Below are 23,211 nucleotides of genomic sequence, written 5' to 3'. Positions count from 1 at the left end.
GCCTGGGGGGCTCTGGAGCCCCTTTCTTCTCAGTACCGTAGGGTGAGCTTAATATGACCTGTGTAGACTTATTTTAATAACATACATTCCTCGATACAAGTTCATAGAACGTGTGACCGAGGACAAAACATTGCTTTGTTATCTGGCTCGGACGGGGCAAGGTATGAGCATGGTTGGTTTCATGCCGCTTCTCGGGGGGACGGCAGAATGAAGCTGACTTGCCTGCGGTGGATAGTACTGAAAATAAGCTTCCTTGCAAATAATGACTTCTGGGTCCCCAGGGGTGGCCAGGCTTGCCACACAACCTTCTTGTGTATGGGATTCTGAGATGACGGCAACTGGCTTCCTGTCCCAGGCTTGAGGAGATGGTCAAGGGATGGGTAGGACGCGGTGCGTGGCTGGAAGTGCAGGGGCCAAGGCTGCTGCTGAACTAGGTTGGCCGAGCCCTCAGTGATGGCCACGGCGCGTGGCAACCCCAGTCCGTCACGATGCTTCCCGCAAGGATTCCTACCGAGGCTGTGCCTCAGACCCTGCCTGCCGGGGTCTCACCACAGATGCCCGCGTCCAGCGGCACGCCCACAAGCTGGGCTCTCTCGGGTTGACCTTGGTACCTGTATGTTTTCAAACCTCCAGAGGGAACCTGAGGAATGACTGGGCAGAATCCTAATAGATCCCTCACTGGGGGCCAGGCACTGTTCCAAGGCTTTTGTGTATATTGGCTCATCGAAGCGCCAGGAGCAGCTCCGGGAGGCTACTGTTTCCCCATTTCACAGATAAAGAAACAAAGGAACCGGTCACATGGGGAGCAAGCGGCGAAGCCAGAATTCAGTCCCAGGCGGTGTTGCCCTTGCTGCCTCCCACGCAGGTGGCCGGAGGACGGCAGCCGGGTCAGCACCACGCCCAGCCCATTTCGTGTCCGTCGTCCCCCGGGACGCCAGCGCACACGTGGTGTGAGGATATCGTGCCCGGTCCTGCCAGAGAGGCCACAGAAGTCGGAGGAGGCCAGACGCAACTGAGTTAAATAAATGAGAAACTTTGTGCTTGCTAATGGGCTGTGCCCTTGCTCTCCCCAGAATTACAGTTTTCATTCTTGCGGGCAGTAAATGATAGTCCCGATGTTGACTGCCAGTAGTCCGAATCTGCCCGGCAACGGGGCCACTACAAGTAAATTTCCATCAGGAACCAACATCTCTGAGTGATCCGTATCCCCGGTCGTCAAACCCACAATCTATGCACCGGTCCCTGACTGGTCCTCGGGACCTGCAGCCCTGGAAGCCCACCCCCAGTGCAGAGCTGTTCACACACTGAGTTCTGGAGACATGGGGCCCTGAGTGAGTGCTCTGTGGAAGGAAAGCGCAGGCCACTTGGGTCCACTGAACTATGGTAGCTGGGAATCTGGGACTTTTCAAGCTCAGGGACGCAGGGCTGTCCTTTGCTGCTGCTCTCCTGCTCCCCGGAGCTCAGCAGAGTCTGGGGTCTGAGAGGTCTCAAGCTTAGCACCTGGCATGTGGCAGACGACCGTGGCCTAGAGATGTGAAGCACGTTTTCTGAAGCCACGAAGGCCACTCCCAGAGGCGCTTCTCTCCTTGCTCACGCTGAGATGGGAGCCCACCAGCCCCGTTGGTGACCCACGTCCACGCCTCGTGCCTGCCTCACAGGGCGTCGTGGTGATAATGTGATGACGTACCAGCAGCTCTAGAAATAGTGTCTTAGGTTTGCGTCTCTGCCTTGCGCAGGGACCGCACGGATCTTCTCTGTCTCATTCCGATTTTAGAAATACTATCTTATTTTTCCAACAGAGCCACACAGACAGGAAAACATTGCGTAGTAGGAAGGTCTGTTGCTGGTTTCCAAATTACTGCCCTTGAACAGATGGTTGTTGTTTCCCCATGAAAACAAATATGAAGAAAACCAGGTTTGGACCCCATGCCCCGTGTCAACTTCGGCTTGGTCCTCATCTCCGCCATAAGTCATGGGGCTGCTGTCCTTGTGTCTCCTACAGCCGTCAAGTTCCCTGGAGACATTCTTCGATTCCCTGGTGGCCCAAGCAAGGATCCCCAACGTCTTCTCCATGCAGATGTGTGGGGCGGGGCTGCCCGTGGCTGGATCTGGTACCAACGGAGGTAGTCTTGTGGGTATCTTTTAGTCCTCAAGGGGGGAAAATATCACAAATGAATCGGGCAGCTTTTCTGTTTTGTGAACACCCTGGTGGAAATGCTAGACGCAGAAGTATACATCAGTACTGTGGAATTTTGATCGCCCTTCTTATAGAACCTTTAAAAAAAAATGGGTAAAATTAGGTATTATTTTTATCTTTTCTAATTATCCTGCCAGCCAGAAGCTGATTCTCATTGCTTCCCCCAATTCTATGAAAGCTTTTTAAAATGATTTCCTAGAAGAATTTTGGCAGGTGGGAGAGGGGCGGGTGAGGACCGGTGGGGGTGTGGCAGGCGGGCCTTACCCAGGGTTGGTCCACTGGTTGGAGGAAAGTCTGGCGACTTCCTAATCTGGTGCCGAGACAGGGACACCTCTGTGTCCTTTCTCTGCACAAGTGCATACACACATACACACACACAGCAGGAAGTTTTCTAGTGAAACACGATCAGATCAAGGCCACCAGCTCTGTGGATGTACTGAAGCTGAGTGTCCCCTTGATGGACCCTGCTTCCCCGCCCCGATGTCTTAAGCAAGAGGTGACAAGGACAGCGCACAAGAAGGGCCTTTCGGGGTGGGTGCTGAAACCCCCTAGTTGTCCAGCTGTGAGAAGCAGACACGCAGTTGCTTTCATTTGCTTACACTACACCCGATCTGAATACCTTACTTACCCCCCCTTTTCAGGACAGAGGACAGCCTAGGATATGTGGGGCGATGTTTTATAGTTTTGCAACATCAGATTTTGATTGGGGATGCTCCTTTGTCTGCCTTCCATGCAAACGTGTGAGACCGTTGAGTCCTCCTCTGTCTTCTGAGGAACTGAATTCTTGTCCGACAGTGTGGCTCACTGTTCTGCCTCATTCGATGGGGGATACATCTTGGTATGATAAGGCTAGAAATGCAGGGCCATCCTTTACAGAAGGGAGACCACCAGAGCATCTGGAACAGACGAGAGCACAAGACTGTTTGACCTTTGGATACATGGCCCCCAAATGTTCCCTGTTGAATTTCCAAGCATCTGTGTTTTGTAACATCATCGTAAGACATGGATGGGGATTCCGATTGTATGCTTCTCTGTGTAACCTGTGGCTATGCCTCCGTATTTTTTCTCTTATACCTGTTAATGTTTTCCTTCTCAGGTCCTGGGTGGAATTGAGCCAAGCTTGTACAAAGGAGACATCTGGTATACCCCTATTAAGGAGGAGTGGTACTACCAGATAGAAATTCTCAAGCTGGAAATCGGAGGCCAGAGCCTGAATCTGGATTGCAGAGAGGTATGCACATCGTGATCTCTTTGTGTCACTTTAATACTGTAGCTAGGACTGGGATAGGAAATTAGAAGGTATGGGGGGCACCTGGGTGGGGCAGTCACTTAAGTGTCTGGCTCTTGGTTTGGCGCAGGGCGTGATCTCAGAACCCTGGGATGGAGCCCTAGGTTGGCTCTGTGTCCCGTGGGGAGTCAGCCTGCAGTCTCTTCAGTCTCTGCCCCTGCCCCAGCCCCCGCCACAAGCATGCACGCTCTCTCTTTCTCTAAAATAAATAAATAAATCTTTTTAAAAACCCCAAGAAAACTAGAAGGCACATTACAAGATAAATCAAAGATTCATACATTAAAAGTGATCGGGCCTTTTTGAACACTGCAGAGCCCCTTTCGCCGTTCCCCTGGGCTTGATGGTTCCAGGACTGTGTTTCAGAGGTCGGAAGAGCAGGTTTTTAATCCGTGCAAGGGAGAAAACGGGGGCGACAATTAAGCAAAATGAAATTCAAAGGAAATCATCCGCTTTGCCTTCTGTTCACCCCTCCACCGCTGCTCCCCTCTCCCTCCAGGACAAGTCCTGCTCTGCAGAGCAGCGTGTCCTGACTGTCCTCACGGGGTAGGGGGCAGACGTGCAGAGCTGGGGCGCCAGATCCCGCAGGAGCGCTGTGCGCACCCTGTCTACACTGGGCGTTCCTGGGGGCCGTAATGGCATCGTGAGGAGGACAGCTTGCGGCAGGCAGTCCCCCACAATGCCTGCAGGTTGGGCATCTCACTCTGTGCCTCCTGCCACCACCTCCTTTCTCACGCACCCACCACGGTTCCCACACGCACAGATGCCTCTGAAACCCACCCGAGCCCAGGAGAGCAGTGCTTGCTCCTTCTAGGAGAGCCCCCAGTCCTAAAGCCACAGAGCTGGCTCTCTGGTCAGAGGCACTTCCTTACACTAAAGAATCCAGTGATCGACTCCAAGGGGAGGGCTACAATGCAGTGCTGACTTCCATGTGCGCACATGCGAGATCCTTTCTCTGCACATGGCTATGGTTCCATCCTAAATGCAGATACGGTGTGTCTGGCCATCCTAATCTTCTTTCTCCATTTCTGGGATAATAGTTGCTTCTGTAGGATTTGCATAAATGGTAATTGATGTGTCATTTGAATCTGCAAAGACAGGGATCTGCCCCCTTTGCCCTTGGGAGCTCCTTAACAGGGACAGGGTCACCTGGGCACCTCCAGATGGGGCAGTTGTCTGTGAGGGGAGAGCTGTAGATTTTGGACACGTCCCTTCCCTTTTCTGGACTCTGTTTCCTTTTCTGGGAAGTGAGAATGTTGGGCTAATGTTCAAGTTCCTAGACTGTGCCATGAGTAGAGTCACCGGTGAGGTCCCCCGGCTGCCGGAAGCTGTGTGTGGCGGACCCACACAGGGACAGCAGGCTAGAATCACATTGCCTGGAACTCACGCCCTCTCCCCACCAACCCGCCTCTGTTGCAGTATAACGCAGACAAGGCCATCGTGGACAGCGGCACCACACTCCTGCGCCTGCCCCAGAAGGTGTTCAACGCGGTGGTGGAGGCGGTGGCCCGCACGTCTCTGGTGAGTCCTCAGGGTTCTGATAAATCCCGGAGAGCACTAGGTCACGACCACATGCTGGGGGAGGCAGCACTCCTGTGTATTCAGTAGTCTTTATGTGAGGATTCTGAGGGATTGTTGTTTTTTTTTTTTAAATTTTTCAACTATTACTTATTAAGTTCACAGTCTTAATCTTAACTAGCAAAGAATTTCTTCAGACGAACCTCAGGGGATTTGGAAGGTGCCGGGCTGTTGATTATTTCAAATAATAGCGACCTGGACGGAGTACTTTTTTTTTTCTTTTTCTTTCTTTCTTTCTTTCTTTCTTTTTTTTTTTTTATAAGAAAAAAAGCCTCTTGGTAACATTCTATATTAGAGGAAATAGTGAACCAGGAATATGTTCACAGCCTCTAAAACAAGATCTGTGAACCCCAAATCGTACTCTTTTTGGCCTTCATTCAGGCTGTACTGAGATTTGAGTTCTTCTGTAAAAGAATGTGATTCACAGAAGACAAAGGCCGATCAACCAGTATAATAGTTTTTAAAATCCTGCTCAAGAACAACATGAATCTTGGAGACGTGGCTGACAGCATCCCGGTACGGCCCCAGCTTCCCAGCTGGTTCCGGCCAGCAGGGTAGAGACCAAAGGGTGGACCGAAGGCACTGCGTGGGAAGAACAGGGCTTCTGGGGTCGGATGGACCCGAACGGAGGCTGGTTTTGGCTGCTCGCTAGCGGGGTACCTGGGACGGGATTTGGGCCCTCGGAGCCTCCACGTTCTCCTCGCGGGGCTGTCGGGGGGTGCTGGAGTACAGTGCGCCCCGCTCACGGGAGCTGTAGAACGAGAAGCACTGATGTCCCACCGGGCAGCTGCTCTTTGTTCGAACGTGGGACGGATGTTCTTCTCTGCTCCCTGGGTGTTGTCCTAAGCCTGCCTTTGTACAGCGTCACCCTTGCAAGGTCACCCAAAACCTGTGTCTCCTGTGCAAAGTCTTTATGCTGGTGCTTACACCAGCCTGACTCTCCCACAACTCCCCCGGCCGAATCCAAAGAATGATGGGAAAATGCTGAGCAGGTCTTTGCTGCCGGGTTCTAGCAGGAGCGGGGGAAGGAGGAAGGGGTTTTGGGTGTCCTGAGCCAAACTTCAGAAGTCTGGAGCTGGCGTGGGCGGAGCTGCAGGCGAACGGAGAGAACGGACAAGAGCCGTGAAAAGAAGTAGCGCAGAGGCCCCTTCTGAGCTTGAAAGGGCTTCCGGGCAGCAGTGGTCAAAAGCCAGAGGAAAGCTCCTATCTTAGCCCGTATCTGCTGAATCAGAAAAAAAGGCAAGGAAAGTTTTTAGTGCCCTCGATTCAGAACGCTGGCTGAAAATCAGACCGTGCTTAAAATATGGAGCCATATGCTGATTTTCTTCGGTAGTGAGAGTGTCCTCGGCAGACCCGACGCGAGCCTCCTCAGACTGAGTATTCCGGGCTGGAAGTGTGTGAGGACCACCCCGCAGGACCGGCCCTGCCTCTGGGGAGCCAGGGACGCCAGCCCCCAGGAAAGCCACAAGGGAACAGAGTGGCACCCCCAGGGCATCGTAGCCCATGGTTGGTGGTGGTAGAAGAAATGGGATTACAAGATTTGTTTGCCTCGTCTAAAATGATCCTCTGATTCCAGAGCCTGTGTCAGGAAGGCGAGGACCCAGGAAGGTTCTCCGTCTTGGGCAGGAAAAGCACAGCCAGCTGGGGCGGGGCGGGGGGGGAGAAGGAGGGGGACGGGGGAACGGACAGGGGCACAGAGTCCCTGTGTCCGTGTGCCTGGCCCGAAGATGGGTGTGTTCTTTCTCACCTGTTGTGGTGTAGGCTTGCTTTCTGGTTAAAGGAATAACCTGGCTTTGGGGAATTAAATGCAATGTCAGTGTTGGGTTGTCTCCGGCCCGGTTTGTTCAGATGGGATTCTAGGAATGCATGGTCTATATTTTGAAGTGGAGTTTTGTAGACGTTCGAGGCCCAGGCACCCTCTCCTCCTAGCTGCAGTGCCCTGGTGCTCGGCCCAGTGATCCCCCATCCAGATGCAGGATGTAAAATCCAGATGCGGGATGACACCTGCCTTAGGATGACTTCTGACTCTGAACTCTGTGATCTGAGGGTCGAAACTGCCCTCCAAGGACACGTGGCATAGCCTCTGGGGAGGCCCTTGGACTCACAGACGCCTCTTTGGAGGCACGGGGCCCCCGTCCGATCGGGAGCTGGGTTCCTTAGGTGAGTTACCAGGCCTTCATCTGCAAATTGGAGCTGCCCACGGGCACTGATGTGGGGCTCCCTGCCCTGGGTGCAGACCCAGCCACCCCCCAGCTTAGCCCATCCTTCTGGCCAGCGAATGACCCTCACCAACTCATCTGGCCTCTGGGATTCTGCCCTCCCGCAGATAGTTCAAATCAACTTAACTTTTACAAAAGGTGAAAATGTATTAACATTTTATGTTACAAATGTTACAATGTTATAAACTGTTAAAATGTTATTTTACAAACTGTTAAAATGTTACAAATCAGTCACTAACAGTGTCACAATGGATAGACCTTGGAGTAGATGAAAAACCCCAGGGCGTTTTCTCCCCACTGTGTGGTCCAGAGGGAGGGACGGACGGAGGGAAGGACGGAGGGACGAGGGCAGGCAGGCGCGCACCTGCCGCGTTATCGTCCTGCAGATCACCCAGCACTCACCCTGTGACGCTCCACTGTCTCGGTGCTCGCCCTGCTCAGTCTCCGCACCGTCCTACTTTCTCTCCATGTCCGTAGCACCCTCCTTCCTGGACTTCCCGTCCCTGTGCCCTCTTCGTGGGTGTCTGCTTTGCTGGCACCATCCAGGGTGGGCCCTGGGCTCCTCTCTCCTCCCTGTATTCTCCTGAAAGGGATTCCCTTGGTGCCACATCATCGTTTCCCATCCACCCATAGTGACTCTCGAGTGGGCCTGGCTGGATAGGAGTTCAGATTCCAGAACTCGTGGCCTTTGTTAATCCCCTTTGGACCCATAAATCACACCTGGCTCCCCCCAAAGCTCGGATCTCTGACAGATGATCTCTGCTGAAGACGCCAAGGCCACCAAGATAACCTCTGTCCCCAGGCTCCTGCTCCTTCCTATCCACAGCTCCGCCCTCTGCGGCTACCATCTGGTCCGTCCAGTGAGGCAGCTTCTGTGGGGGGGGGGGCCGCCCGCCCGCCCGCCCGCCCTCAGACTCATCTCCTGCTGCTCCCTGGCCCTTAGCTGACTTCAGCTTCCTAGGGACGCTCCCTTGATAGTCACCCCTCAGGCCAGGTCAGGATTCTTCTAGCCCCGCCCCATCATATACCCTCCTAGCTCCGCCCCATTCCATCCACTCCTAGCTCCACCCCACCCCTGGCTCCGCCCCATTCCATCCACTCCTAGCTCCACCCCACCCCTAGCTCCGCCCCATTCCATCCACTCCTAGCTCCACCTCACCCCTAGCTCCGCCCCATTCCATCCACTCCTAGCTCCACCCCACCCCTAGCTCCGCCCCATTCCATCCACTCCTAGCTCCACCCCGCCCCTAGCTCCGCCCCATTCCATCCACTCCTAGCTCCACCCCATCACCTACACTACCAGCAGGTGCAGGGTAGGTCTGCTCAAAACCTTGCCCTGGTGTTCCTTGCCCTGGTGAGGTGGTGGGAGTTATTTGTGGGTAACTTGTGGACTGAGTGACTAGTGGGCATATGCAGGGGGCATCGCTCTTCATCAGGTTCAGTCGACCCCTGCTGGGAGGCTCAGGTGTGCGCCCTGTGTTCTTGGCTGTTCATTTTTCCCACAAATGTTTCCTGAGTTTCTCCTATGGGCCAGGTGTTAGAACTGTAAGACAGGCAGACAATACATCTCTGTCCTTCAAGGACTCAGATCACCATGCAGGAAAGAGAAGGTAAGTAGTTACACCCACAAATGTCAAATTACAGCTGTTACAGAGAGAAGGACCACGGGGAAGAGCTACATGGACATCAGCAGGGTGGGGAGGGCTTCCCAGAAGGTGGTGTCTGAGCTGATGTCTGGAGGAGGAAAAAGATATTCTGGGACTGCAGGGACCTCCCCCTCCCAGGGGGATAGTGGGAAGACTCTACACCAGGGGGCAGAGTGCTATGCTCGAAATTCAGAGGAGAGGTGATGTCCAAAGCGGTCTAGAGGGCCACATGTGGGATGTAGCTTCTCTTCCAAAGGGCCATTGCCCACTACCGAGACCTGGGGCAGGTGGCCTCCCCTCTGTGTGCTCTGGTTTCCTCATCTCTAACGAGGGGCACGGGGGTGCTGCTACTGTGCCCATGGGGGTTTGCGAGAATTAAAGTAATCAGTGCTGCAGAGGGCTGGCTGCTGAGTCCGACGCCAGTCAGTACTCTGTGTGCCTGGGGGATCTTGACAGCCGTGTGTTTGTCATCAGCGGTCCCCTTCCAGAGGACTGCGCCTCCGCCACGCTGTCCAAGAGAAACATGGTTTACCGCCGCGGGCATCTGGCGAGGTGTCGAGGGGAGCTGGGAGCTGCTTCCTGTTGATGTGCTGAGTAGTCCTGCTTTCTCACGTGATCTCCTTCTGTCCAGATTCCAGAATTCTCTGATGGTTTCTGGACCGGGTCCCAGCTGGCTTGCTGGACCAATTCGGAGACACCTTGGTCTTACTTCCCAAAAATCTCCATCTACCTGAGAGACGAGAACTCCAGCCGGTCGTTCCGTGTCACCATCCTGCCTCAGGTATGAGCGGGGACCTGGGCGGTTCTCCCGGAACAGGTGACCCCCCAAGCGCGGTCAAGGTTCTCGCGTCAGGTCGCGTATCTGTGCTAGGCTCGGAGTGTGACGAGGGTGCTGTTCCCCGCCGCGAAACCGGGCGGCCCCCATCAGTGGGCGTGGGCCCCTGCTCGCGAGTCCAGGCAGGCCTGCTGCTCTCTACACGCCCGTGGACACATCGGGACACCAGCCCTGTGTGTGGCCTCCCTCTTGAATCTGGTGGCTCGCTGGCGGAGCGATGGGGCTGCAGACTCCACCATCCCGCAGCTGCCTCGTGGTGCTGGTGGGACTCTGGGGGGCGACGCACCCAGGGGCCCAGAGCAGGCCCACTGCCGTCTGCCTACGCCTGCACAGTGCTGCACCCTCAGGGCCGAGGCAGCCCAGACCCTCTGGGCTGGGGAAGTAGAAGGCCCAGAATGGAGGACACGGTGCAGTGTCTACCATAGCACCAAATACGTTCTTTTCTTTTATGTATTTATTTGTCTTTAAAGATTTTATTCATTTATGCGGGAGAGAGAGCGGGAGAGAGAGAGGACAAGCGGGGGTAGCAGGACAGAGAGGGAGAAGCACACCCTGGTGGGCGGGGAGCCCGATGTGGGGCTCGATCCCAGGACCATGACCCGAGCTGAAGGCAGACGCCTAACCGACTGAGCCATCCAGATGCCCCTAAGATATGTTTTTTTTTGTTTTTTTAAAAAAGATTTTACTTATTTATTTGACTGAGAGATCACAAGTAGGCACAGAGGCAGGCAGAGAAAGCGGGGGGAAGCAGGCTCCCCACTGAGCAGAGAGCCCGACACGGGGCTCGATCCTAGGACCCTGGGATCATGACCTGAGCTGAAGGCAGAGGCTTAACCCACTGAGCCACCCAGGTGCCCCTAAAATATGTTTTCTTAAAAAGGAGAATAAAACTTGAAGCTCGAGAGATGAAGACAACCTTCTGTTTTCCATATTCGAGAGGTCATTGGCTCCTTCCTCTCCTTCCTCCTCCTACGCATCTCATCAAACGCAGCATGCTCTGCCCTGCTCAGTCATGCTTCTCACCTCCTGGTTCCCGAGGCTTGCGCTCAGGTCCCTCTCTGTCCCCCTCTGGGGACCTCCACACACACTCTGTAGGCCCAGTCCCCTACTTTCTGCCCTTAAAACCCTCGCAAAGTGATCTTCCTGGGAGGCGGCGTTCGGTCCGCTGTCCCCGCTGGGAGCCATCAGCGAGTCCCCACCCTGTGCACACTGATGTCCTCATTTCCTGGGGCTCTCCGGGCCTCCCTGGACCCTTCCACGCCCTTGAACCACCACTCACCAGCCGGCATCCTCCTGGGCTTCCTGCTCGCTCTCCTGACCTTTCCTTCTGCCACCCCCCACCCCCGCCCGAAATGCCCTCCCCTCCCCCACTCCCTCTGCATATCCAGATTCTTCCCATCCTTCAAGGTCCAACTCCGACAACCCTCTTTTGTTGAACCTCTGCTGAGCAAAATAGCCCGTTTGTGAGCCTGCCCTTCTGACTCATAACGCAGGCTTCCGAGTCTGTCCCTGCGGCATGCAGTCATCCCTTCAGGGGGTATTTTATGCTGGTGCCCTTTGCGTTTGAGCTCTCTTTTCTTTAAAAGCACATGCTCAGGCTTCTAGTTCTTCCTCAGTTACATTAATTCCTTGACGAGGAGAACCGTGAGATGGAAGGTCCTTGCTCCTTCCCTGGCGTGAGCGTGCAGTGGGGACTGGCGTGTAACCACAGGTTTTTTGGAACAGACAGATCAATGTGCCTTTGTCGTGATTTGGTGACTTTGGGATAAAGGGCTGGGGAAGGAGGAAGGATTTCAGAAGTAAAACAAGTAAGAGTACGGCTGTTTCCCTTCTCAGCTTGTCCGTGAGGACGTGCCTTCCAGGAATGGCGGGTTGCTGGGGACGGGCTTGAGGGCCGCAACAGAGACCCGGGGATGGAGGACACAGTCACTGAGGCCTGAGCTGTGTGCTCAGCCCCGCCCCGACTCACACTGTCACGCTGAGCAGATCACTGAGCCCTTTCTCCGTCTGTCCCTTTAATGTTAAAGGGAGAAATCACAATACTTGCCAAAGACATTTTCACTGCATACAGTGATGCTTTCTCCGTCTTTAAAATAATTGCTTTTTATGGTTAAATTTTGGTCCATCGAGCAGCACGTTGTGGATGTCAGGGTGGTCTGTGACTAAAGTCAAAGCTTTAGGACAGAGGTGAGCGTGTAATCGGGAATGGATGGCAGGGGCGTGGGTTGGCAGAATCAGGGACTCATAAGATGCAGGAGAACACAGGCATTTGGGGGAAAATCTGTGATGTCCAGGGCGGGCAGTAGCCGCCAGAGCTGGAAGGTCCCTGGGGCTCAATGGCTGGTTCCAGGACCGGGTGCGGGCCGAGTGCGAGAACATAATGAGGGAGGTTGGGGAGCGTTGCCTTTAATTTTTGTTCTCTGCGTGAGAATTCAGTAGTAGTCTCACAAGACTAGATGTTTTTTTGGGTTGATTTGGATATGTTCACATTTTTGGTTTTCAAAAATCTGCTTTCCCTGCTGTTTTCCCTTTTTCTTCCGCAACATTCCCATTCCATTCTCTTTCTGTCACCTCTTTGGAGAAGGGCTTGAACAGGCAGTTGTGACCCATCCCGTGCCGATAACCTCCCAAGCTCTGTGTGGCACTGATGCAGCCCTTGGGGTTGGGTGGGGGCACCTCCCAACACTACAGCTCTGTCTGCCTGCCTCCCTCTCCCTAAACTTTTAGGGCAATCGTCAGGGCTCCTTCCTGCCAAGGTTTTAGAAACGGCCCATGGCTGGGACCTTTCTGGCATCGACCGTCCTAGAGGGGCATATGCTTGCTCACGCAGGAAGGAGCTGTGTCAAAGGCAATTGTCTTAAATTATGTCTGTCTCCAGTCTTTCCCCAAAACACACGGGCTGCTGCTTTTTTGGCCTGTTGACAAAAGCAACCCCTAACCCCAGCCCACGGGCAAATTCTGGTTTTCTTTTCCACATACCCCTAAAAATGTAAATAATTTCAGTCTACCACTGGTTGGTCTATTTGTGCTATTTTCGCTGAAGACAGACAGTTTATTCTGAGCTCTAGCCATCCTTCAGCTTTCCCCAGCTCGTTACAGCATCTACAGTCTGGAACTTCTATTGGCAGTCAGCTGGGGCACACATACGAGAGTAAAAGATACACATTCGGTCTGCATATTTTTGCATCGATATCCTCAGTTACATGATAGGTGATAATGGATTGGGTTTTATTCTAGAATTGGTTTCTTCGGAAGTCAGGGTGTGTTTTGTGTGTGTGTGTGTGTGTGTCCACGGACGTGCCTGGGGCTCACTTGCGGACCCTTGGGTGAAGGTGCCCCTGCCTTTGCCTCGTTAGAGTTGATCATGAGAAGTTGCGTCTTCCGTTTGATGTTCGGCAAGCTCAGCACCACCTGCATTTAGTGAGGCCCTCCTGGGTGCCTCCCGTCCCCTTGAAGATTGGGCTCCGGGAGCACAGCAGAGAACAGACCGACTCCCGGCCTCAAGGGAGGGTTTGCAGACAGACAGCCCAGTCCGGGAGGGTTCTGACTGTGGGTGCGGCTCTTGGACCCAGCAGTGGCCCCAGATCTAACTGTTGAGGACGCCAGGGGCTGCCAGCGTTATGTCCTTGCTCACCCTGCTGCCACACAGCCCCTCCCCTCGCCATCCAGGCGCTGGCAGGGGCGTTGAAGTTCGTCTTCCTCTGGGGTCAGCTTGATTGTGATTGATCTCCTCTAGTGTGACTTGTAGTTTCCTGTCCCGCCCAGACCTTAAATAGTGCTCCTGTGTTCCCACCCCGGGGGGCTGGCTCCCTGTCCCACCTCTCTGCTGTGGTTTGCCTCCAGGCCGCACCCCTCCCTTGTCACCTGGTGCAGCCCCTTCCTGCCGAACCCTCTAAAAATCCCCTCCCCTCACACCCCCTCCGGCTCCCAGCCTTTCCCACCTCAATCTTTCTTCCTGCTTTTACCCCTTGAGGACTGGTCAGTACTCACAAGGAAGCCCTTCTTCCTACTCATCTTGCCCTTTATTGCCTGTTTCCGCAGACATTCAGTATTTTATCTTGCTAAGCCCTCTCTTCTCTTGGTTGGCTGCATTTGCATACTTTGCTGTTAAAACACGGAGGGATTGTTCCCCTGAGTGACACCGGCTTGCTCCCTGATTAAGTTTTGACTCATTTCCTCACACTCGCGCCCCCAGAGGACGTCAGGGCCACGAGCTGTGTTGATGGAACACGCACAGCCCGTGGTCCTCACCCTCGCGAGAGCTTCCTACGAGAGGGTGCTGGGTCTTCTGTCTGTGACAGCTTCTCTCGCCGACGGAGGAAATAAATCATCTTGCTTCCACCTGCTGCCGACTTTTAAGCTCTCTTTAGCAGAGGATGACAAAGACGGCATCCTGGGGCCCATTGGGAGCCACAACTATGTTTGGACCGGGGCGGTAGCCATGGGGATGGGAGGTGTGATGGGGTTCGGATGCCATTTCAGAGGAAGGCCTGCAGCTTCTGGGTATGGTTTCCATGTAAGGAAAGAGATCCTGGCCCGGTGCTGTAGGGCCTGAGGAAATGAGTGAATCATAGATTTACTGAAACAGAAGACCTTGAGAAAAGCAGATTTGGGGAGAATGTCCTGAGTCTGGTTTCTCTGATATTACATTTGAGATGCCTGTTGAGTGTGGCTGTGGCAGCAAAGATCTATTGGAGGTCAGGATTTGGGCATCAGCATAGAGCCCCGGGGTATGCTTAGGACCACGGGGCCACATAGGTCACCTGGGGTGGAGTGGGGTGGGGGCGTGGCCACCGGAGGCCAGAGCCCTGGCATTCTCTGATGCTTGCAGGGGACGAAGGTAAAGTGGACCCTACACAGGTGCCTGAGAATGAGCAGCCGGTGTTGGGAGGAAGAGGAGACCGCCCTTTCTCAGAGGCCACAGGGAGGAGGAGTTTGAAGCGGAGAGTTTGCTGGTCCCATTACCATAGAAGGGGCCTGTCTCACTCCACTTCATTTACCTGCCCCCTCGCCGGATGGGAAGCCTCGAGGGCAGAAGTGTGTTTGTTGCTGATACTGGGACAGTATTTAGGCCATGCCAAGTGATGGATGGATGGATGGACGGCTGGATGGATTAGATGGATGGACAGACGGGCAGATGGACGGATGGATGGATGTATGGATGGTTGGACGGATGGATGGATGGGCGGATGGACGGATGGACGGGTGGATGGATGAGTGGATGGATAGATGGACGGATGGATGGACAGATAGATGGATGGACGGATGGATGGACATCTGTGTGGGTGCATCTTTGTGGGTGCATCTGTGCGTGGCTATGGGAGGCGCACTTGTTTTTTTATCACTTTCAGTCGTGTTTATCACCATGCTTGTGATGTCATCTTCCGGATGGCAGGGTGATGTCATCTCCTCGCCCTGCATCACCCCATGGCTCCTGGGAGGGTTGGAACACCTTGAGAGCTTTGTGAGGTTGCCAGGTTCATGCTTTTCCCTGTCTGTCGGCCTGTTCTCTCCTTGTAAACAGCTCTACATCCAGCCCATGATGGGGGCCGGCCTGAATTACGAATGCTACCGATTCGGCATTTCACCTTCCACTAACGCACTGGTGATTGGTGCAACCGTGATGGAGGGCTTCTACGTGATCTTCGACAGAGCTCGGAAGAGGGTGGGCTTTGCAGCCAGCCCCTGTGCAGGTAAGCGATGCTCGCGCTGGACAGGGAACCCCCGGCCAGAGTACTTGGCATCCATTCATGAACTTGGAAGCAACTCTTGAGGATGGGTCAGTTGCCTTTGAATTCTTTCCCACAGGCCTGTCATCCACAGCCAGTCTTAGCAGTAAGACGCTCGGCAGGATGTAGAGAAGAGAAAGTGAGGCCGTCCTCTAAAATGTTTAATCCCATGCTTGACACAAAACTGATGCGTGGTTGACATTAGTATTATAGTTACATCTCACATTAAATTTAGAATGGTATCTCACACCACCAAATAAAGATAGGGGACCTTGGGGGAAAATTACAGTTTTTTGACAGGAGAATTAAAGATTCATAGGTAAGCTGTATATTTTTTTTCCCATCAAAGCAATCTTCGTTGTGCAAAAAGAAGTAAATGCCTGTCATTGCTGTTTCTTGAAATCCTAAAATGAGGAGATCAAGAAGCGTGTTTTTCTCCTAGAACCCCCTTGAAGAGCTGGTTTGGGGGTGATCGGCAATGTTGTACTGCGAAGCTGATCTTGAAGGTTGGGCCAGTGTTCAGGGAAACCACAGGCGAGAGGGCAGGAAAGGTGAGGGGTGGGTAAGCCCCCCAGACTGGAAGCTGTCTGTAGACGAGCAGTTGGCTGGGATGGGGTGTCCACCTAGAGCACGGTATAGCAGGAGGGTCAGGTGCTTGGCAGAAAAGGCCAGTCCTGGACATGGGCATGAGCCAGGATTGCTGGGATGCGTGGAAAGTGCACGTGTGACCAGGCAGCAGGCAGGCGCTGCCGGGTTCCTGGGCGGGATTTCAGGACTGACAGGTCCTGGCACGTGGGGTTCAGAGTTGGCAGGTAACATGCCAACGAAGAGAAAAATTAAGCACATGTGAGGCAGCGAGGACATGAGACAGGAGAAAATGAGAGGCTGTGGGGTGAGACTTGGGTCCCCACACAGTATGGGGAGGGAGGCGTGAATGTAATGAAACACTCGGGACAGTGACCCACGGGCAGGAGTGCTGGCTATGTCGGTCACCCCGACCTTCACTGGGATCAAAAACCCACGGAGGAGTCTGGGGAAGAGCCATGGAGATGGGGAGGGGGTGCAGGCAAAATGTCGGGTGATCTCAGCTGATTTATTCCAAAGGGGGACATTTCAGACCTTATTTACCATCTGACTCGCAGAGGTCAAGTCGGTGTCCTGGTGGATAAAGCAGGTCAGTCATGCTGCCCATCCTTGTTTGGACACAGGGGATTCCCGGAGGATGAAATAACAATTTGGGGAGTGGGAGGAGAGGCATATCCGGGGAACAACTTACATCAGGAATATTAGTCCTGCTCACGTGATATATAAACAAAACCACCGAACGCCACGTACACACTTGGTTGCTGCGAATGCCTTCTTCGGGCGTTCACACAGAGCGCTCTGACTCTGCCCTAGGGACCGGGCTCCAGATCCCCGGGGCTTGTCCTTTTGTTGTCTTTGTCTTCGTGGGGAGTGAATGTTTACCTCTCAGAGTGCATTAACTGTGTGTAGCCTGGGAGGTATCCCTGGGGGAGACCTTCCTCTGTGGCACTGCCTGGGACTTCCGGATGGGAGATGCTACCGGTCTGCCAGCTGTGAGTGTTTCACGTCTCATAACCCAGGGAACTAAGCACTAAAGCAATTTTCCCCACGATTTCTGTTCTCTTGTTAAATACCATTAAAATAGAGGCTACTATGGCAACAGCCATATCGTCCACTTTACTTAATACTGCACAGCGCGTAATCACTGTGTCTCCTAAGTGAATTGCTGTTGGAAATAGTTTAATATTAAGTGTCTGCAGGCAAAGCAGCATTCATTCCTGCCTTTCAACATGAATTTTTTGTTAGGTGTGCTTATCGAAGTTTGGGTTTTGTTTTGTTTTTCTTGGTTACTATTTTTAAAAAGGCGTATTTAAGGTTTTGGTACTTAAACATTTGATTTTCTCAGCAGTGGGAATATACACAGATAGGTCTCCTCTTCCATGCAAACTGTTTAGCCATTAAAGTAATTACTTCCCCAAAAGGCACAATTAGGAGCCAGACAGTGGTCAATAGTGCTGTAATAAATGGAAGAGGTACACAGCCTTTTTTTTCTCTTTAAAAGTGTTTATTTTTAATTTATCACATGCTTTAAATAACAAAATGATTTAAGTCCTAGGAAATCATGTGCTCTGGGCACACTTACGGAACACCCAGATTTAACAAATGCTAACGTTTTGTCATATTTGCTTCAAAAATTTGTCATAGAAACAGAAAATAAATGTAGCTTAAAGCCCCAGTCCATGACGTTCCCCAGATTGACCCTTTATCCTCAGACTGGTGTAGATTCTTCTCTAATTACTACGTACTTAAGATTTTGTGACGTAGTTATCAGTGCCTTGCATTAGCTGTCTCTTGCTTGGTAACAGTTTAACCCCATGGTTAGCAGCTCTGTCTGACTTGGCAGGTGCTGAGGGTCAGCAGTGGAGGAGCAGCTTAGCTGGGTGGTTCTGGGTCCTACTGGAAGCTTACTCATGGGGTCGGAGAGAGGAGCACTCCTTTCCTCGCCATTGGGACGTCCCGCCAGGCTTCCCTGACCATCCTTAAGATGGGCACCCGGTCACCCCAGAGCAAGTGATTCCAGAAAGTGAAAGTGCCACAGAGTACCCAGGCTGGTCTTTTTACGCCCAGTTTTGAAACTGACATGCGGTCACTTCTGCCCTAGTCTGTTGGCTGCTCAGAACAGCCCTGGCCCCGGGGTGGGAGGGGATTACACAAACGCAACTACCAGGGAGCCAGGATCATTGGAGTCTCCTTAGAAGCTGTCTGCCGGCTACCTCTAAATAAGTACCATGTCACAAAATGTTGGTTGGTTGGTTGGTTGTGGGGTTTGGGTATTTTCACACGTGTATGAACGCTCTGTAGTACGGTGTGTATCCTTCTTCAGCCTGCTGATTGCTCAGCATCACACGGTTACTGGATCTTCCGTGTTGGCAGGAGTCCTAGGTCACTCATTTTGACAGCTGTGTAGTATCCTATCGTATGAATATACCCAGATTATGTACCCAGTTCTGGCCTGATTACCATCTGGAATGTTTCTGATATTTGCAGTTATAAAGAGTACTATGGCAGACATCTTTCTGCGTGCTATCGAGATCTTCTGAAGATGGAAGTTCTAGGGGGTTTGGTATGCTAGTCTGCAGTGTTACTGGCCACGTCAGGTTTGCCTTCCAAGCAGCTGGACCATGAGAATTACATCAGACTGTGCCTTTGTTTTCTTTTGTTTTTGTTTTTTGTCAATCTGTGTGAAATAGTGTCACAGTTTGATTACTTCTAAGATGATGCAACTTTTTTTTTTTTTTTTAAGATTTATTTGGGAGTGGGGGGAACAGCAGAAGGAGAGGGAGAATCTCAAGCATACTCCCCATTGAGTGCAGAGCCCATCTCCTGGCTCGATCCCCAGACCCTGAGATCATGACCTGAGCTGAAACCAAGAGTCAGACACTCAACCAACTGAGCAATCCAGGTGTCCTGAGATGATGCAACTTTTGATATATTTATGTAGTATCTGAGCCTTTTCTCTCATGGTGAATTTTTCTACCAAAAGCTTATGCACATTTTTCTAGCTATCTTTTTAATTGATGAGTATACATTCTTAATATCTGACCCATTCATTTAGGGGGCTTATGCATGGTGGATAAGATCTGAAAATCTCTCTGGATTTCTTCTACTTGTTTTTCTTATCTTTCTTTCACTTTTTTTAAATTTAGTGAGATGGAAAGTACCAGTGTCTTCCTGCCAGTGTCTTCATGCCACCTACATGCCCCTCACCATTTAGATCTGATTTGCCATATATCAGTATGTATGTATATGTGTATATGTAGTTTTTGTTTGAGCCATTTTCAAATGGGTTGCATATATCATGATATTTTCCTCCTGAATATTTCACTCTATGATATTTCATCCAAAAGACCTCTTAAAAATAAGGGCAGGTTCATACATAAATGTAATACCATTATGACACCCCCAAATTAGCAGTATTTACATTGTATTATGTAATATTTAGGTTGTATTCAGATTTTCTCAGTTACCTCAAAAATGGTATTCTTGGGGCTCCTGAGTGGCTCAATGGGTTAAAGTCTCTGTCTTCAGCTCAGGTCATGATCCCAGGGTCCTGGGATCAAGCCCCACATTGGGCTCTCTGCTCAGCGTGGAGCCTGCTTTCCTTCCTTCTCTCTCTCTGCCTGCCTCTCTGCCTACTTGTGATCTCTGTCTGTCAAATAAATAAATAATATCTTTAAAAAGAGAATATTAATTTAAAAAATGGTATCCTTGGCTATGATTTTTTTGTTTTTTTTTTTCTTTTGATGGCCATTTGTTTTGTAGAATATGTCATATTCAGATTGGTCTGGATTTTTCCTAATAGTAGCATTTAACATGTTCATTTAACCTTACATTTCTGTAAACTTGAACTTAGGTCTAGAAGCTTGGTTAGATTCAGGTTAAATTAATTTTGCAAGATACCTACTAAATTTGGGGCACCTGGGTGGTTCAGTTGATTAAGCATCTGCCTTCGGCTCATGTCATGATCTCAGGTTCCTGGGATCGAGTTCCACATCAGGCTTTCTGCTCAGTGGGGAGCCTGCTTCTCCCTCTGCCTGCTACCTCCCCTTGTTTGTATGCTCTCTGTCTGTGTCAAATAAAAAAAAACAACAACAACAACAAAAAAAAAAACACCTCTTTAAAAAAAAATAAAGATACCTACTAAATTGTAATAACCTCTTTGTCATATACCACAGTATGTGTCTAGATCTGTTACTTCTGAACATTCTCTTCTATCCCACCAGTGTAGTTGCTGTCCCTGTGCTATAACACAGTTTAATGTCTGTAGTTGCAATAAGACGTAACATCCAGCAAGGGCTCCGCTCTTCTCCTTATTCTCCTTCAGATGCCCTTGGCTACTTTTGTCCTTCTATTCGACTTGTCAAGATCTCAGAACTCTAACGGGGTTTTGATTGCAACTGCACTGGATTTGCAGGTTAACTTGAAAATAAACCAAGTCTTTATTATACAAGTCTTTCCCCCATGAATGTACGAATTCTCATTTGTTTGGGTCTTTTCTGTCCTGCAGCCACTTTGTGGTTTTCTCCAAGAGGGTCTTACACATATACTTCCTCTTAGATGCCTGTTAGCTCTTAATGTTACGGAGATTGTAAGCGAGATTGTTTTAAATTGCGTTTTGATTGTTTGGTATATAGGCCTGCAGAGGCTTTTTGTATATTAATCTTCTATCCAGCCACCTCGCTGAATTCTCCTTTTATTTTTTTTTTTAATATTTTATTTATTTATTTGACAGAGAGAGAGATGACAAGATCTCTCTGCTGAACAGAGAGTCTGATGTGGGGCTCAATCCCAGGACCCTGAGACCATGACCTGAGCTGAAGGCAGAGGCTTAACCCACTGAGCCTCCCAGGTGCCCCTGAATTCTCCTTTTAAAAAAATAGCTGTCAGTGTTGCTGGGATTATCTATGAAAGCAGATACATAGTGTGAGGCAGGGGCAGGTTTGTGAACTTCCCTTTGAATCCCCAGTTAAGGGATTCTCAGTTTGCTGAAATTGTTTGGTCTGAGTGGGAAAACAGACTGACATTTTCTCCTAATGTTAAACATATTCCTAGTCTATGACTCAGCAACCTCCCTCTTAGGTATCTGCAGTGGGGAGACGAATGTGTGTGTCCACCCAAAGACTTGACCAGAAGCAGCTTTATTCATAAAATGAAGTAAAGTACTACTTCATTCAGTAATTACATCATTACATAAAACCACCATTTTTATCAAACTAAAAAGAGCCCAAAGTGTATGGAAGGAGACTTGGGTAAACAAATGATGACACAGTAATTTTCCTTACACTGAAAGATGTGCTTTTGAGGATCTCTTTCAAATTTCATTTCATTTTGCCCCAATTTTTGGATCATAGTTTAACTGCATATGGAATTTTTTTAAAAGAATTTGCTTATTTGTTTATTTATTTGTTGGAGAGTGTGAGCACACATGCGTGGAGGAGGGGCAGAGGCAGAGGAAGAAGCAGGTTCCTCACTGAGCAGGGACTCTTGAATGTGGGACTTGATTCCAGGACCCCAGGATCCTGACCTGGCCAAAGGCAGACACTTAACTGACTGCTTAACGACTGAGCCCCCTCCCCCCTCCACCAGGTACCGCAAGCATTTGGAATCTTGCTGGGTAATGTCACTTTGCCTTTCAAGGAGGCTGTCCTCTTTTATACCTGGTTTTAGCAGGTCTCTAGCACCATACACAATGGCCTGACTTCGCAGTCAGCATCACCAACAAGTTGTTGTCAACGCTTTGGGAAATTTTGCCAACCTGATAGGTGGGAACAATGATCTGTATAATTTTTAACTTCATTACTTTATATGTGTGAGGTTGAGTTTATTTTCATGTGTCTAATGGTATTTTTTTCATTCTCTGTGAACTATGGGCTCATGATATTTTCACCTTATTATTTTCTATTGGGTTTTTAGTTGTTTTTTTTTTTTAATTTTTTTTAAAGATTTTATTTATTCATTTGACACAGAGAGAGAGAGTGAACAAGTAGGCAGAGCAGCAGGCAGAGGGAGAAACAAGCTCTCCACTGAGCAGGGAGCCTGATGTAGGGCTCGACCCCAGGACTCTGGGATCATGACCTGAGCTGAAGGCAGAGGCTTAACTGACTGAGCCACCCAGGCGTCCCTTGGTTTTTAGTTTTTTATATTGATTTGTAGAACCTCCATGTAATGGAGTAATTAACCATTTAGAGAAAAAACCTATAATTCATGTTTTATTTATACATTATTTAAAAATTTACTTTGCTGATCATGAATTTTATTGTGAAAGTGCTCTTATGTTTTTAAATATATTTGTCTTTTGTCTTAAGGCTTTTAGGTTTGAAGTCACATTTTAAAAGACCTTTACTGAAATTGTTTTGTGATTTGTGCAAGTACTTTGATATTTGATATTTGATTTACCGTGATGTAGCTGTATGGATACAGACTATATCAAGATGACTACCCCATTGTTCCTATAACATTTTTCAGATAATCCACATTTTCTTCACTGATCTGAAATTCCACAGTTACAGTATACCAAATTCCAGTAAATATTTGGAAATATTTATCTTTGGATTTCCTGTTCGAGTGATACATCCTACAGTGTTAGTTTCTGTCCATTATTCTTTATTCAAAATTTCCCTGTTGTTCTTAATTTTATTTTCCCTTGTGGACTTTTAAATCAGCCTGTTTAAAAAAAAAATCTTGTTAGTATTTTTGTGAGGTTTTTAAGCACTGTAAACACAGCTCTTATATAATCTCAAGCATTGTGTGCTGTTTTCCTATCATTTATGGAAAGCTGATCTCTTTGTGTTTGGGGCTCTGGACTGTTCTCCCGGTGGTAGATTTTCTTTGCACTTGGTTTGCAACTTTTTGTTGTGAGCTTATCTTTAGTGGGAATGTTTTTTTTTTCCCTTCCTTTGGAGAGAGTTCAGTGCACCTTGGGTTCTACAAATGTTGTTCTAAAGCAACTTTGCATTTGTTTCTGCTGAATATGAGGCAATGAGAACTTTTGGGATTTTTACAGCAAGCTGTGTAAATTTAGATGCCTGTCTTGCTTGAGGTGGGGGCTGGGAGACTGTTTCTCCCCGAAGAGTCTTTCTTGCAGTCCCTGCTCTCCCCTCCTCCGACTTCAGGCAGAGTCAGGCTTCCTGGTTAGCA

General features: G+C 50.2%; 1 protein-coding gene across 1 annotated transcript in view; it reads left to right on the top strand.

The window, feature by feature from the left end:
* Positions 1 to 23,211, top strand: part of BACE2 (beta-secretase 2) — an 83,602-nt gene that overhangs the window by 46,378 nt on the left and 14,013 nt on the right. The window contains exons 4-8 of the mRNA XM_044250903.1: positions 2,003 to 2,131; positions 3,294 to 3,428; positions 4,902 to 5,003; positions 9,557 to 9,706; positions 15,285 to 15,453. Coding sequence (XP_044106838.1) covers positions 2,003 to 2,131; positions 3,294 to 3,428; positions 4,902 to 5,003; positions 9,557 to 9,706; positions 15,285 to 15,453 — 685 coding nt within the window. The remainder of the gene's footprint in view (positions 1 to 2,002; positions 2,132 to 3,293; positions 3,429 to 4,901; positions 5,004 to 9,556; positions 9,707 to 15,284; positions 15,454 to 23,211) is intronic.

This window comes from Neovison vison, chromosome 6, assembly GCF_020171115.1.
Source record: "Neovison vison isolate M4711 chromosome 6, ASM_NN_V1, whole genome shotgun sequence".
Classification (NCBI taxonomy): Eukaryota; Metazoa; Chordata; class Mammalia; order Carnivora; family Mustelidae; genus Neogale; species Neogale vison.
This window is presented reverse-complemented; position numbering and strand designations above follow the sequence as displayed.